Below are 15744 nucleotides of genomic sequence, written 5' to 3'. Positions count from 1 at the left end.
GGAGGCAGAGATTGTGCATGAGTGCCACGCAGGAGGGGGCAAGGCGGCCGGCCCGAGGGGCAAACGCAGTGGCGGAGACAGTACGTGGCCATCAAAGCGGCAGGCTGGGCTGCTCTGGGGAACGTGTCCTTACTCATGACTGACAAGCAACTGGGCCTCTGGGAAGGGCCTTGGAGTTTCACTTTATTGAAGGCAGAAAGGACCTCTGTTTCTAATCTTTAAATTAGTAAATTCTTTTATCGTATTTTTAAAAGCTTCCCTTTAAGAATGATTTGGGTGGCTATAATTAATAAGACCAATAATAAATGTCAGCAAGGATGGGCAGAAACTGGAACCCCCACACAGGTGAGCAACTGGATATACACTATTTAATATCATCTTGAGTAGGGGAAGTTTTTTAAAACAATGTATGAAACCCGGAAGTCATCAAGAACAAAATGATCATTTTACTACGTATAATTGAAAAAAAATTTTCAGCAAAAGAGCGGCATAAACAAAATTAAAACACAAATGGCAAATTAGGATAAGATGAATATTTATAATAGACAAAAGTTCCTGCAGGTGAATTAAAAAAAGATTAAAATAAAAAATAAGCTAAGATTATATGTAAGGGAGTACATAGAAGAAACTCAAATGTTCAATAAACGTATAAAAAGAGGCTTTACCTTACTCAAAATTAAGATAATCAAAATCATCAACGGTGGGCTATTTCTCCTCCAGCAAACTCGCAAAGCCTAAGAAAGCATGATCTGGGGACGCTGTGATGGAGAGACTCATGCCCACACTCTCAGGGACATAAAATGTGGAGGACAATTCCTAACATATATTAAAACTAAAAGTTCTTGGAATTTACATTACAACCCACTCCACACATGAACAAAGACTTACATACAAGAATGTTCGATGCGAAACCACTTAAAACAGCAAGAAATCCTAAACAATCCAGACGTCTTCCAACAGAAAACAATCTAAAACATGGTGTGTGTGTGTGCGAGGGGGAAGCGTGCGATGTGCGAGCACATACAGAGACACGCACGCACCGATATGGAGAGATGGCCAGCATGTATCATGTGTTTTTTGATTTGCAAAAGATTAAAATTGTATTTTAGAAATAATAGTAAATATTGTGTATGTATTTAGATGAATAAACACTTGGGGAAAAGCGTGTCAAACTCTACATAATGGGTGTCCCTGTGACACTTCATGGCACAGCCTCTCGGCTTCTACTCAGTGTCCATCCACGAGGCATAAATGCTGCGCCACAAGTGTCAATGACAGACTTTCAGGAAAAACAAGTGGGGAGAGAACACTGACACGGTGTTTGCCGCGACCCTGTAAGGAAGGGGCTTTGCTTCTTCACATAAGGCAGCACAGGGCCCAGGGAAGCTGGCCCGTCCCTGCCAGGAACGAGGCCCAAGGCTCCCAATTCCAGAACCCTTCTTCCCTCCACAAATCAGGTACCCTGTCATTCGGCGGTCATTTGCTAAGTCCCCACCGTATGTTGGTCACCTGAGGGACTTAACTGAATAAAGAGAAAACAGAAAGGTGCTGCCTGTGACACACCCACACAGAGTGACCACAAAGGAGAAGGACAAGGCCAGCCGCCGCATCCTGTAAGCTCGCTGGGCACTGGGCCCCGCTCTGCATCTCACCTGGATCCTCGCCAAGTCCTAGGAGGAACCCCATTTTGCACAGAGTCTACACCTTGCCCAAGGGGCAGGGATGACCCCATATCCCAAATGGGCCACCTAACCCTCAGAAAGGTGGCAAAACACTGAAAATGCTCCACATGGGGGCAAATGGGTTCTCGAGACAGCAGAGCAAGAGCCTATGCCACCACACCTATGCTTAGTGAGGGCCCAGTGACACGGCTGCCTTTACACACACCTCGACTGCAACACCACAAGATATGCCCAGAAGAGGAGAAGTGAGAAGTACAGATACCTTAGCAAATGGGACTCTGGGTTTAAGGAGCAACGTATGCTTATGTGCAAAAGACAAAACCGTTCTTCAGTGCCCGCAAGGCAAGTTAGAGCACGTCTGCCCAGCAGTCACCATGGTCCCCTCCAGTGCCATACACCACCTCCGGGTGCCCCTCGAAGAGCCTGTGCCCTGACAGCCCGCCTCTGCTCCCGCCAGTCCCCATCACAGGAGAAGGAACCGTCTTGCTCCTGTAACCCCATCGCACCTGCTCTGGCCACCAGATACAAACGCAGCTGGTCCTTTTCTCAAGGCCCCACCACACACTGTCCCATCATGGTTGTGATGTTTATTTAACCATTCGACCGGTATGGTACCTATACACAATGGGATATTAGCCATAAAAAAGAAGAAATCTTGCCATTTGCAACAACATGGATAGACCTAGAGGGTATCATGCTAAGCAAAGTAAGTCAGAAAGGCAAATGCCATATGATTTCACTTATATGTGGAATCAAAAAACAAAACAAAAAAGGAGACCCGTAAATACTGACAACAGACTGTTGGCGACCACAGGAAGAGGGGAGGGGATTGGGTGAAATAGGCAAAGGAGAAAAAGGGGTACAAATTTCAAATTATAAAAGAGGTTAGTCACAGGAATGGAAGTACAGCATAGAGAACAGAGCTAATGCCGTAACACCTGGTGCGGTAACAGGTTAACTCCACTTCCTGTGGCGAGCTCTAGTAATGAGTGTAATTACAATGTCGCTATGTTGTACTGTACGTCCGAAACCAATGTAAACTGTGTATCAACTATATTTCAAAAAAATATAAAAAATAAAAATTTAGAGCAACAAGAATAATTGAGTACCGACGGCTGATTTTATGCCAAGTACTTCCCTAGGTGAGTTCAGAAGTGCCTGCAGAGAGCTGACAGGAAGGTGGGAACAGGCCGCCAGGCAGGCCATGCCCAGGTGGGGAGTGACCTCGGGGAAGCCCAGGCACCAGTGGCTGCGGACCAACACAACTCCTTCCCCAGAATCTGGCACACGATTGGCACAGGCACAAGCACACACACACACACACACACACACACACACACACACACACACACGGAAAAATGAAAGCCACCATTTTTCACTTAACTACATTGTGCCAGGCACTGTATTAGACACTTGACAGACATTTCTTAAACCTTGTACAACCCAGCAATATCGATGCTATCTCCATTTCGAGGTGGATAAAAAAATGATGCTTAAAGAAATACGAATTGCTAGGTCAGGACCATGAGCAAATGAGCAGCAGAAACAAAATCTGAAACCAGGTATAGGTATTTGGTTCTGAATCCTGGAGCTTGTTAAAATTCTGAATTCTTGTTAAATTTAAAACCAATTTAAATAAATAAATATAGCAACTTGGAAAAGATCTACCATGATAAAATCCAACACTAAAAGTGCCTTTTTTATGTGTCTGTGAGCACATGCTCCCCACAGAGTTGTCCGACTGCATGAGGGAAATGGAGTTTTTCTAAATGGCCAGGGGTAAGTGATGTGTCAAGTGGTATGATTTCTATTAATAATGTAATAACCATACACCCTTTGCCCTGCTCAGAGGGGTGTATTTCTCACATATCTCAGAGTAGCAATGTGTAAGATTGGATCATTTATTGTAAAGGGATGGAGAGAAATTGCTCCTTAGGAGACGAGGGTCGGCATTCAGACAGGGGCAGCGTGGCCCAATCCATTACGGTCTGGCCCCTAACAACATTACCAGCCAGCTTTGTGTAAAACAGTGAATCTCCAGCTAATTGATCTCCTAAATAAAAGTCAACTGCGGCCTGTACAGCCCTGAGGGAGAAGGGTGAAATGACGAGAGCCCCACCCCCCATCTGCACGGTGTTCTGGCGCTGAGAAAACAGCTGCCCCTCGATTGTTTAATTTGATTCACTTATCACCCTGATGGGTGAGCTGAGCTCAGCACAGCGATCATTCCAGCGAGGCACAAGCAAGACGACGCTGGAAGGGACAGACACGCTTCCGAAGACACAGCAGGGCCAGGGGCAGAATGAAAGCTAGAACCCGGGTGAGAGGACACGGCAGAAAGCATGGGCTTTAGTACAAAGGCCACGATTCAAACCGCATCTCTCCTACTCGTTCATGTGCAACACAGATGAGTTACTTTAACATCTCCAGATAGCAACGCTGACTTCAAAGGTTTCTCTGGAGTTTAGATGGGACGCTGAACACAACAGGCCTGGGACGCTCCCTGCAACAGAGTAGACCCTGAACAAACAGGATTACCACCCCCTTCTCTTCAAGAACTTTGCCATTAAAAAATTGCCAATGAGGAAAACTGCATAAACTATCAATACTAATGAGAGGAGCAGACACACAAACTATCCCAGGAGTGCACAGAATGCAGGGTCCGATGAGGGGAACAGACACACAAAGCTAGCAACACCCCCACCCCAACAGCCCTCCCTGGGAATGGGAGGTGAAGCCCTACCCATTCTTCAAGAATCAGGACACTGCTTCATTTTCCAGGAGGCCTTCCCAGACTTCTCTAGTAAACATCAGGCACTCTCTACAATCACATATATATCTTTACAGGTAAGCAACAAAATTTTAAAGTCGATTTAATTTATACACAATGAAATAGATACACCTGAAGTATATAGTTTGACGAGTTTTCACATTTGTCTCCAGCCCTGTCACCCACACCCCATCCAGACACACAGCACTTCATCATTTCAGAAAGATGCCTGCTTCCTGCTCAGGTGGCCAACTCTCCAGGTCTGCCCTTCGCTGAAGGCTCTCCCAGGGTGAGGGCATTTCAGAGCAAAACCCATAAAGTTCCAGGCAAACTGGGACAATGGGTGACCTAGTCCCTCCAGGTCAATCCCCACCCCACCCCACCTCTACCCATAGCCAACCACTGTTCAGATTCATCATAAAATGGTTTTCCTGTTCCAGAAATTGGTGTAAACGGAGTCATAGAGCAATGTCTTCTTTTGTGATCAGATTCCTTTGATCAGGGTCATGATTCTGAGCTTAATTCATGTTGTTTCACGTAGCAGAGTTTCCTTTTATCTGAGTAATATTCCCCGTATGGATATACCACGACTAGTTATTCATTCACCTGCTGATGGGATTTGGGGTGGTTTCCAGGCTGGAGTTATTGTAAATAAAGTGGTTATCAAAATTCTTGCAGGAGTGTTTTTTTGTGGATGTGAATTTTTATTTCTCTTCAGTAAATATCTGCTGGATATTTAGGGAGGTAGAAATTAATGAGAAACTGCCTCATTTATAAAGTAGTTATACCATTTCACACTCCATAAGCAGTTTCAGAGCTCCAGTTGTTCACATTCTTACCAGCATTCGGTATTGTCAGTGTTCCTTTATTTGAGCCACTCTAGATGGTGTGCAGTGGCATCTATTTGTGGTTGAATTTGCATTTCCCTAAGGGTCAATGATATTGAGCACTTCAGGTGGCCGTGGGACATTTGTAGACCTTCCTTTGTGATAAATGCATGTATTGAATACAAGCCCTCTACTGTATAAATGTACTGCAAATAGTTTCTACCAGTGTGTAGCTTGGCTTTTGATGAGCTGATGTTTTTCACTTTGATAAAATCCAACCTTTCAACTTTTTCTTTTATACTTAGTCATTTCTGACCCTATCTAAGAAACCTTTGCCCAAAAGGTACGAAATACTCTGCTGCTTTTTCTTTGGGGAAGTTTAAAGTTTTTTCAGTTAGGTCTAGAATCTATCTCAATTGAGTTTTTGTGTATGATGGGATGTATGGGCAGAAGTTCTTTTTTCCCTCACATACATATCCAGTTCTTACAGCACCGTGTGTTGAAAAGTCTTTCTGTTCCACGTGAAATTTTTTCATGCCTTGTTAAAAATCAGTTATCATATAAGCATGAGTATCTGATCCCTATTTCGATAATATCCTCTTAACGATTATCGTAACTTTAAATCTTAAAATCATACAGTCTGAGTCCTCCAACTTTGTTCTTTTTTGTGAAGTTATTTGCCTATTTCATTGATTTGCTAATATTTTGCTTAGAACTCTTACAATTATAGACATAAGGAATTATTTTTTCATATAATGTCCCTAATATGGTTTGGCATCAGAGTGAAGCTAGTGTCATAATATGGAAATTTGAAGCACTGTCTGTTTTGTAAAAGTGGTATTATTTGTTTTTGAATTTTTCATTTTGTAAAAATGGTATTATTTCTCTCTTAACAGTTTTATGTGTCAGTGAAGCCATCTGAGCCTGAAGTTTGCTTTGTGGAAAAGTTTTAAATAAAAATTTAAACTCATTAACTGACATTTGGCTATCTCAGGGATTCCATTTCTTCTTGTGTGAACTTTAGTAATTTATGTCTTTTTAAATGTTTTTCCATTTCATTTGCCAAAATTTATTGGACTTTGATTTTTCATAATATGCTCTTACTATTCTTTCATGACTGCAGCATTTGTACTAACGTCCCCCTTTTTATTCTTAGTAATTTGTGTTATCTTTTTTTTTTTATTCTGACCATCCTGGCTATAGTTCACTAATTTATTAATCCTTTCAGAAGAATCAACTTTTGGTTCCATTGACTTCATGTATTATTTTTCATTTTGTATTTCATTGATACTCACTTTTCTTTACTTCATTCTGGGCACACTGTGTTCTTTATCTAATGTAGACACATCACTCAATATAAACCATTCAACTTTTCTTATAGAAGGATATATATGCTAAAGTTGTTTACTAATATGGTACAAGTTTTCTATATTTTTACTAATCTTCTGTCTGCTTGTTCTATTACATGCTGAGAGACAAGTTTTGGACTATCCAATTAAAATTGTGGTTGTTTCCATTTTTCTCTTCAGATGTGCGTTGTATTTTGAAGTCACGTTTTCAAGTGTGTTTGCATTTAGGATTGTTAGGTATTCTTGATGACGTGACCCTTTTTATCATTACAAACTATCTTCCCATTTTCTTCTGAAACCCTCCTTGTTTAATATTAATGTACCCATACAACTTCCTTTTTGCTTTTATATTTAATGTGAGTTTATTATAGAAAACATACAGTTGGCTCTTGCTTTTTTATACAGTCTGACAATTTCTACCTTTAAATGCAGTGTTTGGTCCATTCACATTTAATGTAATCTTTGCTGCAGTGGCTGTAAGTCCACCACATTGCTGTTTGTTTCCTATTGGACCTACATTCCTGGTTCTTTTCTCCTCCTTTCTTACCACCTCTTCCTACTTTTTGGATTGAGCATTTTTCCATTTTCTCCCTCATGGCGTGTCATTCATACTTTAAGTAGTTTCTGGAGGGTTTACCACACACATCTTTAACGTATCACGTTCTAACTTCAAATAATCTTAACGCACTTTCCATGTAAGAACTTCCAAGTCTCCTCTTCCCTGCTTGCTTTCCATGTCTTTATGCTTTTCTGTTCCATTTTTACTTCTGCACATGATATGCACTACAAAATTTAAGGCTATTATTTCTTGTTTAGAGAGTCAGTAGTCTTTTAAGGAAATCAGGAAATGAGGAGAAAAAAATAAAATGTAAGTGAATAAAGAGAAGTAAAAAAAAAAAAAGGGAGGGGAAGAAATCGTTTACATTTATTCACTCACTGATTCATCGGCCCTTAATGTAGATTCCACTTGGCATTATTTCCGCTCGATGAGCTTTCATCAGGCTGATAAAACACAAGGACTGTGCTCTATCCAGCTCTTACTCCAGTGAGTGCTTCACAGGGCACTTAAAACACTGGAGGTGGTGGCTTCAAGACTTGCGGTCTAGGAAGTGCTTTATTAGAAGTATGAAAAATGTAGAGGGGAACCCTTCGAAGGCCCAACCCACTCTGCATAGTCATATTCAGTGAAGTTCTACAAAAATGGTACATAGATCATCAATGGCGAACAGATGCTTTCCGAAAGGGTGAGTGAAGGAATCACAGTTTAAGAAAAAGAACAGTTTTAAAAAAAGATGTATATAAAGGCACCCTGGAATAAACTGTCTTGACATATTCCAGTGACGGTGAGAAGCAAAGTGTCTTTCAGTTGACGACGTGTGGAGGAGTACAAGGCAAAAGGTCTGACCAAAAAGTACCTTGAGAATCATAGTAAAGACTTTGAACTTTATCTCCTAAGTACTGGGAAAGTCTTCACGCCAGACGGGAATGTGGAAACGTCTGCATTCAGAGGACGAGAGGAGCAAGCCCAGCAGCAGGGAGACCAAGTGGGCAGCTCCTTCCAGGGTCCAAGCAGGGGTGACAAAGACGTGCTGTGGAACGCGGAGGGCGGCCAGGACACATCTCAGAGGCCCAATCATGGGATTTGGGGATCAGTGGGACTTGGCAAGAATGAAAAGGGAGGATTAAAAGAAATCAAATCTCAATCCCAAGAGCAGGGCCAGGAAACATGTAAACCAAGCAAAGAGACAGAGAGGTTACCGGGTCGGGCAACCAGGAAACAAACAGCACTTGGACGGACCACAGCTCCCCAGAGGCGCCTCTGTACACAGAGGAGGGGCACTCTCCTCCCCTGGCATTGTTGGCTAGAGCTGCAGGGCCGCACGTGGAGGCTAGATATCCATGGGAGGGAAAGAAACTCAGCGACAACCTGCGCTGCTTCTGAGAACCATTGGCATGAGCAGCGCGGCAGGGGAGGGGGGCTGGGAGGAGGCACACACCAGGTTTCCGATGCAGCAGGCCTCACGCACAGAAGGGCTGGGACACTTTCATGGCCTCTGGCAGCAGTCCTGGCCCAGGCTTCCCGGGGGGCAAGTGCTTTACACAGATGCAAAACAGAGGCAAGCCTTGGCAAGAAAGACTATCCTACTCTGAGGATTGAAAAGTGATAGATGATGAAATCCATGGTAAAAAGCCCAGGCTAAGCCATTAATTTTTGCTGGAGCCATTCTCGCATGGCTGGGAAGAAACACGGTCTTTCCTATAAGCTAAAAACCACATGTATTATTTGAGGCTGTATCACTTTAAATGGTGTTTTATAGCCATGTTAACATGGACACCGACACCCCTGTCTTCCTCTGTGGAATATAAAGCCCGCTGGTGGAGGGGGGGGGGCACTGCGGTGCGCCCTCTGCCCCCTGTTCACGCTCTCAGGTAGGTATTTGCCATCACTGCTGCTCCACCTCCACTAGGAGCAAACAGCACTAACCCGCTCTGTCCTGCCCTGAAACAGACGGCGCCGCGGGGTGTGAAAACACGGAAGTGCTCGGAGGTCGGCAACACTCAGATCCAACAGGTGGTGGGACCACAGAGAACAGAGGTGGGGTGGGAATCCAATCCCGGTGCTGTGAGGCCAGGACAAGGGTATCAGCGCCGAGGTCTGCTTACCTGGTTGCCGGCAGAGTGCTGACTCGGGTGAAAAACACGGATGGCTCGACGTCTACATGCAGCCCCAGGGAGAGGTTCCTGTAATATCCTTCACTGTGGCCTGGGCCTCCGGAGTATTTGAAATTCAGGATAGCTTCCAGGGTCTACAAAGATGGAAAGAATGATACGTTAGCTCGCCCTAAGTGGATCGGTGTTCCTCCAGGGGACGGGCTTCACCTAGGGAAGGCTGAAGGCAACCCGACTGGTCAAGTCACTAACACTGGGTGACTCTCCCCGCAGGCCGGCGCCCAGCCCCCGGCCCCTGGCACCACCTTTCCTCTGATGCCCCTTGCCTATTCCAACCACCTCAGCCCAGATACACAAATGGAAAGGGACTCTGGGACGATCCGGCGGTTGACAGAGCGCCTCAGAGAGCGAACCAGCTCTATCCACATCCCCTAAAACGTACAGATGGGCCTGCAGAGGGGCCGCTTCCGTGAGGGAGGCACAGCTTGGCTCCCAGGCTGATTGTGAGTCACGCTGACAAGATACACACTCACGACACATCCTCAAACCCGTGGAGACATGAGGTCACGGGGTATCGATGGAGCCAGAAGGCCAAGGAGGAACAAGGCCCTCCCAGGAAGGACTGGACAGGGGCACCATCTCACTAGGAGTAGAGCCAGTGCCACACAAGCAGGTAGGCAGGCATCAGCTCAAGGGTTGAAGTGCTAAAGTCTGAGCAGGGTATCTGAGGGTAGGACAGACCCTTCAAGAAGCCCAGACAGGACAGGTGGTCCCTCCCGCCCCACGCTCTTCCCCTGGGCCTCCCTGGGTGCTCAAACAAGAGACCAGCCAGAGGGCAGGAGGGCAGAGGGAGCCGCCCTGCGGCTGGGCATGGAGGAGGGTGCTGTCTGCTACCACCGGAGAGGTTAGAAACCAGTACCCAGCCCCAACCTCCCACCCCCATCTCATTCCCATCCAGACCCTTCTCTCCTATGAAACAAAAGCCTAAGACTGATTGCAGAGGAGAGGTAGCAAGTGCCACAGGCACAAAGGCAGGGGTTCATGTCCATTCCAATGTGGGGAGGGCCGGAGCCAGTCCTGAGCCAGAACAGCACACATGGCCATTAGAGGTCTCCTGCCACTGGGCAGGGACAGGGGACCTGCTCACGCGCAGTGCCCATTGTGACATTAGGTGGAGACTGGCTGCTATGGGGCAGGGCAGAGGTGTACGGGGCGACAGGAATGCTGAGAGCCCAACACACCAGACCCAGGTGCCTAGCGCAGGCCGAGGACAGCAGAGCAGCCCCATGTGCTCCTGCCACCAGCCTCGCCCACACCCAGGAAGCAGCACCAGTGCGGGAGGGGCACGGGAGGGGGGAGACCCCGCCCGCGCTGGCAGGCGGCAGGGCTGAAGGCTGGGGACAGAGGAGGGCCTTTTGGGGCAAGCCTGGCACCTCAGCAGCCCCTGCTCTCTTCCCTTCCACCAGCCCAGCCCAGCCTGCGGTGCAGGCAAGGTAACCATGGCAACGAGAAATCTCAACCCCAGCTCAACTCTGTGGCATGACTCAACCTTCCACCGCAAGGCCCTGCCTGACGCAGGCAGCTGTGATCGGTGGCCCAGGAGCCAACCCTGGCCTGCAGCCTGCATCTGTACGCCCTGGGGGCAGTTTTCACAGGTAGTAACGGTTGAAAAACAAACAACGATACACAAGAGAGACCATGTGTGGGCAGCAAAGTTAAATATTTACTGTATGATCCTTCACATAAAAAGTTTGCTGATAAAACTCCAGGAAGAAACATAGGAGTCAATCTTTATGACCGAGGAGCAGGCCACAGTTTCACAGACGTGACTCTGGAAGCACAAGCAAGCAGAGAGAAGCCTGGTGTTGTGAAAGGCATGGAGGGAGATCCTGAGGCAGCCACACCCGGGCAAAAGGGGTCAGAGAGGTGTCCACTGCGCTTGGTAGGCAGCTGGCCACTGATGACCCTAGCGGAAGTATGTTCCCGAAGAGCAGCGGTGAGGGTGGCAGTCAGAGCGCCCTGTGTGGGCACACAGCAACAGGGCAGGCACTGACAACGCCGGACTGGGGCCGCAAAGCACATGCTCACAGCAGGGACTCCAGCACCTTCTCCTGTGACAAGAGCAAAGTCAAGCCATTCTTCCAAAAGGATCAACGGAGCCTGCCTGCCTGCCTCCATTTCTCCTTCGAAAGTCACACTGCAATAAGACTTCCTGGCAAGACAAACACTAAGCCCTCAATTATTGTATCTGCTAACCTATTTCTCCTCTCCAATGGACTGGCAGCCACAGAACAGCTCTTTAAAAAAACTAAACAGCCTTTACGGTGCATGCTGCCGTTGCGAAGGCACGCCAAGGAGAATGACTCTACTCTGGGAAGGCCAGATGGCAGAAATTCCGGGGACCGCAAGGCGGGCTGGGACGGTGCAGGGAGCGCAGGTACGGGAGGCAGCTCGGCCTGGTCTGCTGCCTGGCTCCATGAGCTCCAGGCACAGTCTCCATCCTCAGCCTCAGTTTCTCAACCACCGAATGGGAACACAAATGAATACCTCTCTCATGCAACCTCAGCAAAGAGCCAACGGGAAGCTTAGCAGAACAAGCAGCTGCTTGTTGAATAAACTCCTTTCTCCCTCTGCACCCTCACCACCCAATACCCTGAGGCAATGTGCCTTAGAATGGCAGGAAATGAGAAATGGATTTCAGTAACAAAGTTTACCATTTTTACTATTTTTAAACATACAGTTCAGTGGCATTGAGTACGTTCACAGTTATGCAGTCATCACCACCACACATACCTAGAACTTCCTCACCTTCCCAAACTGAAACCCTGTCCCCACTAAACATGAGCCCCTTGTGCCCCTTGCCTCAGCCCTTGGCAACCATCCCCCTGTGTCCCTACGGATCCGACTCTCCTAGGCTCCCGTGTGAACGAGATCATGCAGCGCTCACCCTTTGCGCCTTGCTCATTTCACTGAGGATGATGCCTTCGAGGTGGGCCCCTGCTGTAACATGTCAGAACTTACGTCCTTTTCAAGGCTGATACTGCAAATATCACAACTACCCCACTGTAAGTGTACACCACATTTTGTTTATCTGTTCAGCTGCTATGAACATGGGTGTGCAAATATCTGCTCTAAAGACTTGCTTTCAGTTCTTCTGGGTATACATTCATTTATAAATATTTCATTTTTTTAGGAATCACCGTACCATTTTCCACAATGGCTAGACAATTTGATATTCCCACCAGCAGTGCACAAGAATTCCAGTTTTCCTACATTCTTGTCAATATCTGTTTTGTTCTGGGGGCTTTTTTGGGGGGGAGGAGGGTTGTTTTGTTATTCATACTAATATACAATTTGTTACTTATACTGCTTCATACTAAGGGTATGAAGTATCTCACTTGGGTTTTGATTTGCATTTTCCTAATGACTGGTGATACTGAGCATCTTTTCAAGTGCTTGCTGGCTGTTTATTACCGTCTTTGGAGAAACGTCTGTTCACATCCTTCAGTCCATTTAAAAGCTCACCTCCTACCATTCCTCAAGGTGTCTTCCATGCCTGCTTGTTTACAGGTTCCCATTAACTTTTCTACTACCAGGAATACCTTCACTGAGTCTCTCCGCCTACATAAATGTTACTCCTTAATGGCCCAGATAAAGCCATACCTTCACCAAGAATACATCTATCCCTCCTTCCTTAAAAAGGGCTCAATAAACAGATTTTTTTAATACTGAAGAATTATATTTGGGACCCAAGAAAATCACAAATTCTTTTCCCATAGCATCAAGCGCTGTGCCGTCATCTCAAAAGGATTGCCAGTTTCCCTTGCCGTCAGTGGATGACATGACCCTGCATATACCCACTAAGCCAGTCTGTGACGACTTTCAGAACCCAACCAACCGCCATTTGTTCCGTCTATTCTTTCATCCATCTTTCCAAATGCTTCCTGGGTACTTCCGGAGTGCTGGCTCTGTGCTTAGAACAAAATGAATAGGGTGCAGTCCCTCTTCTCAGAAAACTCAGTAAACGTTGAGGGAATGAATGTCTCAGTAAATCAACTAATAAACAAACGAAGCCAGCCCGTCACCCAACATGTACGCGGCAGCTTCCTCAGATCACAGGCAGGTGGCCTAGGAAACAGGGGGTTCTCAGGAACAGCCTGGAAAGCCAAGGTCGGCGAAGTAACGAAGAACTGTCACACTGGCTTTTCTGATTTGAAGGTAAACTTGAAAGTAGCCTCCAGGGTAAAATATCATAGAAATCACCTGGGGACTGAGCGAAAACAGACACAGAGATCAGTGACTGTCAAGCCCCATATAACAAAGAAAAGTAGGCTGTGTTGCCATTTTCTTGGAATTGTCTATTCTTTCGCTCTGCAGAGATCCACAGAAAAGATATAATTATGGGGAAAATATCTAATACGAAAATCAAGCACAGAAAGATCTTATGAAATTGAGTATTATTGCCTTTCTTCCTTGATTAAAAACTAAGAAAGCATTCTCAACTCCATAAAATTTGAATATTTTAATAAAACAATATAGTGGGTCCACTCCTAGGAATTTACCCTAAGAATGTAGGATCCCAGTTTTAAAAAGACATATGCACCCCTATGTTTATCGCAGCACTATTTACAGTAGCCAAGATATGGAAGCAACCTAAGTGTCCATCAGTAGATGAATGGATAAAGAAGATGTGGTACATATACACAATGGAATATTATTCAGCCATAAGAAGAAAACAAATCCTACCATTTGCAACAACATGGATGGAACGAAAGGGTATTATGCTCAGTGAAATAAGCCAGGCAGAGAAAGACAAGTACCAAATGATTTCACTCATATGTGGAGTATAAGAACAAAGGAAAACTGAAGGTACAAAACAGCAGCAGAATCACAGAACCCAAGAATGGACTAACAGTTACCAAAGGGAAAGGGACTGGGAGGATGGGTGGGAAAGGAGGGATAAGGGAATAAGGGGCATTACGATTAGCACACATAATGTAGTAGGGGGGCATGAAGAAGGCAGTACAGCACAGAGAAGACAAGTAGTGACTCTACAGCATCTTACTTCGCTGATGGACAGTGACTGTAATGGGGTATGTGGTGGGGACTTGATAATGGGGGGAATCTAGTAACCACAATGTTGCTCATGTGATTTTATATTAATAATACCAAAATTTTAAAAAAAAGAAAATCCTCAAATCAAAACATGAAGTTTAAACGCCCCCCAAAAAAAAATTTAATAAAGTAGGTTTGTGTGGTAAAAGACACAGGATGTTCAGGCTTTTCAATCAAGTGCAATGAGAAACAATGTACTGCTCGGTCGTCAGACTCTCTTCTTCAAGGATGTTGCAGTCCTCGCTTTCAGAGAAAGTACAGAAACCAGAAGCAGGCAAGGAACTAAAGAAAAAAGTTATTTTCAGCCATACAACTTACTATTTGAGCTAAAAGGAAAAGTCTTTCAATGGCAATCTTTTATTGAACACCTACTAAGTGCCAAATGCTATGCTAAGTGATCTATACACATGGACTCCAGTGTTCTTAAGAGTCCTAAAAGGAAAGTCCCATTTTCATAAACAAGGATCACGGCAGTTAGGTGACTGGTCCAGGGAGTAGCACATCCAGATTTGAACACAGAGCTACATGGCTGCCCAGACCACTTTATTGCCACTTGTGCAAACTGTTCAGAATAGCATACCTTCATCCTGCCAATCATTCCTTCACTCACCCTAGATGAATGTCTATGACATGTAAGGTACTACTGCAGAAGACACACTGCCCTCCTTGAGGGGCACACATCTAGTCAAAGACACAAGCCCAGAGACATCTAAGATAAACTGTGCTATGTTATAATATATGTGTCCAAGGATACGTGAAGATAGAGAAGAAAGGACTGTGAGTGCCTGGTGGGCAGGAGTTGACAGGAAGGGTCAACAGCTCAGCAAAGAAGACAGGATTCAGCAATTGTTAAACTGAAAATGGACAAATAACAGAAAAAATATTTGAAAACTAGATCTTGAAAAGTATCAGTAAAAACGACAGTCCTCTGAGTCAAGCTGATCCAGGAAAAAAGGAGACAAAAACGATTACAAATACCAAGAATGAAAACGAGTATTGGCTACACATATTAAATGGATGATAAAGAAACACTGTAAACAATTTAGTGCCAACAGATTCAACAACCTAGATAAAATGAACACATTACCAAATGGGACCAAGAAGAAACAGAAAACCTGAAGAGCCTCATGTCAACAGAAAACACTGGATTCACAACTGAAAATACCCTCCTAAAAGAAGCCAAGCTCAGATGATTTCCCAGATGAATTCTTTCAGATTAAGTTAGATACAATTCCTATTTTATACAAATATCTATAGAAAATAAAGAATATGTCCCCCTTCTTTTTATGAGACCAATAATCAAAATTCAGTAATGTAAAGTAAATAATACT

At 45.1% G+C, this 15744-nt stretch overlaps 1 protein-coding gene across 7 annotated transcripts in view; it reads right to left on the bottom strand.

The window, feature by feature from the left end:
- The window catches only part of TRAPPC9 (trafficking protein particle complex subunit 9), a 588199-nt gene that overhangs the window by 204215 nt on the left and 368240 nt on the right, over positions 1–15744 (bottom strand). For all 7 annotated transcript variants that reach the window (XM_073230280.1, XM_073230285.1, XM_073230286.1 and 4 more), the window contains one exon: positions 9293–9435. In XM_073230280.1, the coding sequence (XP_073086381.1) occupies positions 9293–9435 (143 nt within the window). The remainder of the gene's footprint in view (positions 1–9292; positions 9436–15744) is intronic.

The sequence above is a fragment of the Manis javanica genome, chromosome 2 (genome assembly GCF_040802235.1).
Source record: "Manis javanica isolate MJ-LG chromosome 2, MJ_LKY, whole genome shotgun sequence".
In the NCBI taxonomy this organism is placed as follows: domain Eukaryota; kingdom Metazoa; phylum Chordata; class Mammalia; order Pholidota; family Manidae; genus Manis; species Manis javanica.
Note: the sequence above shows the minus strand (reverse complement) of the source record. Positions and strands in the feature narration are given on the sequence as shown.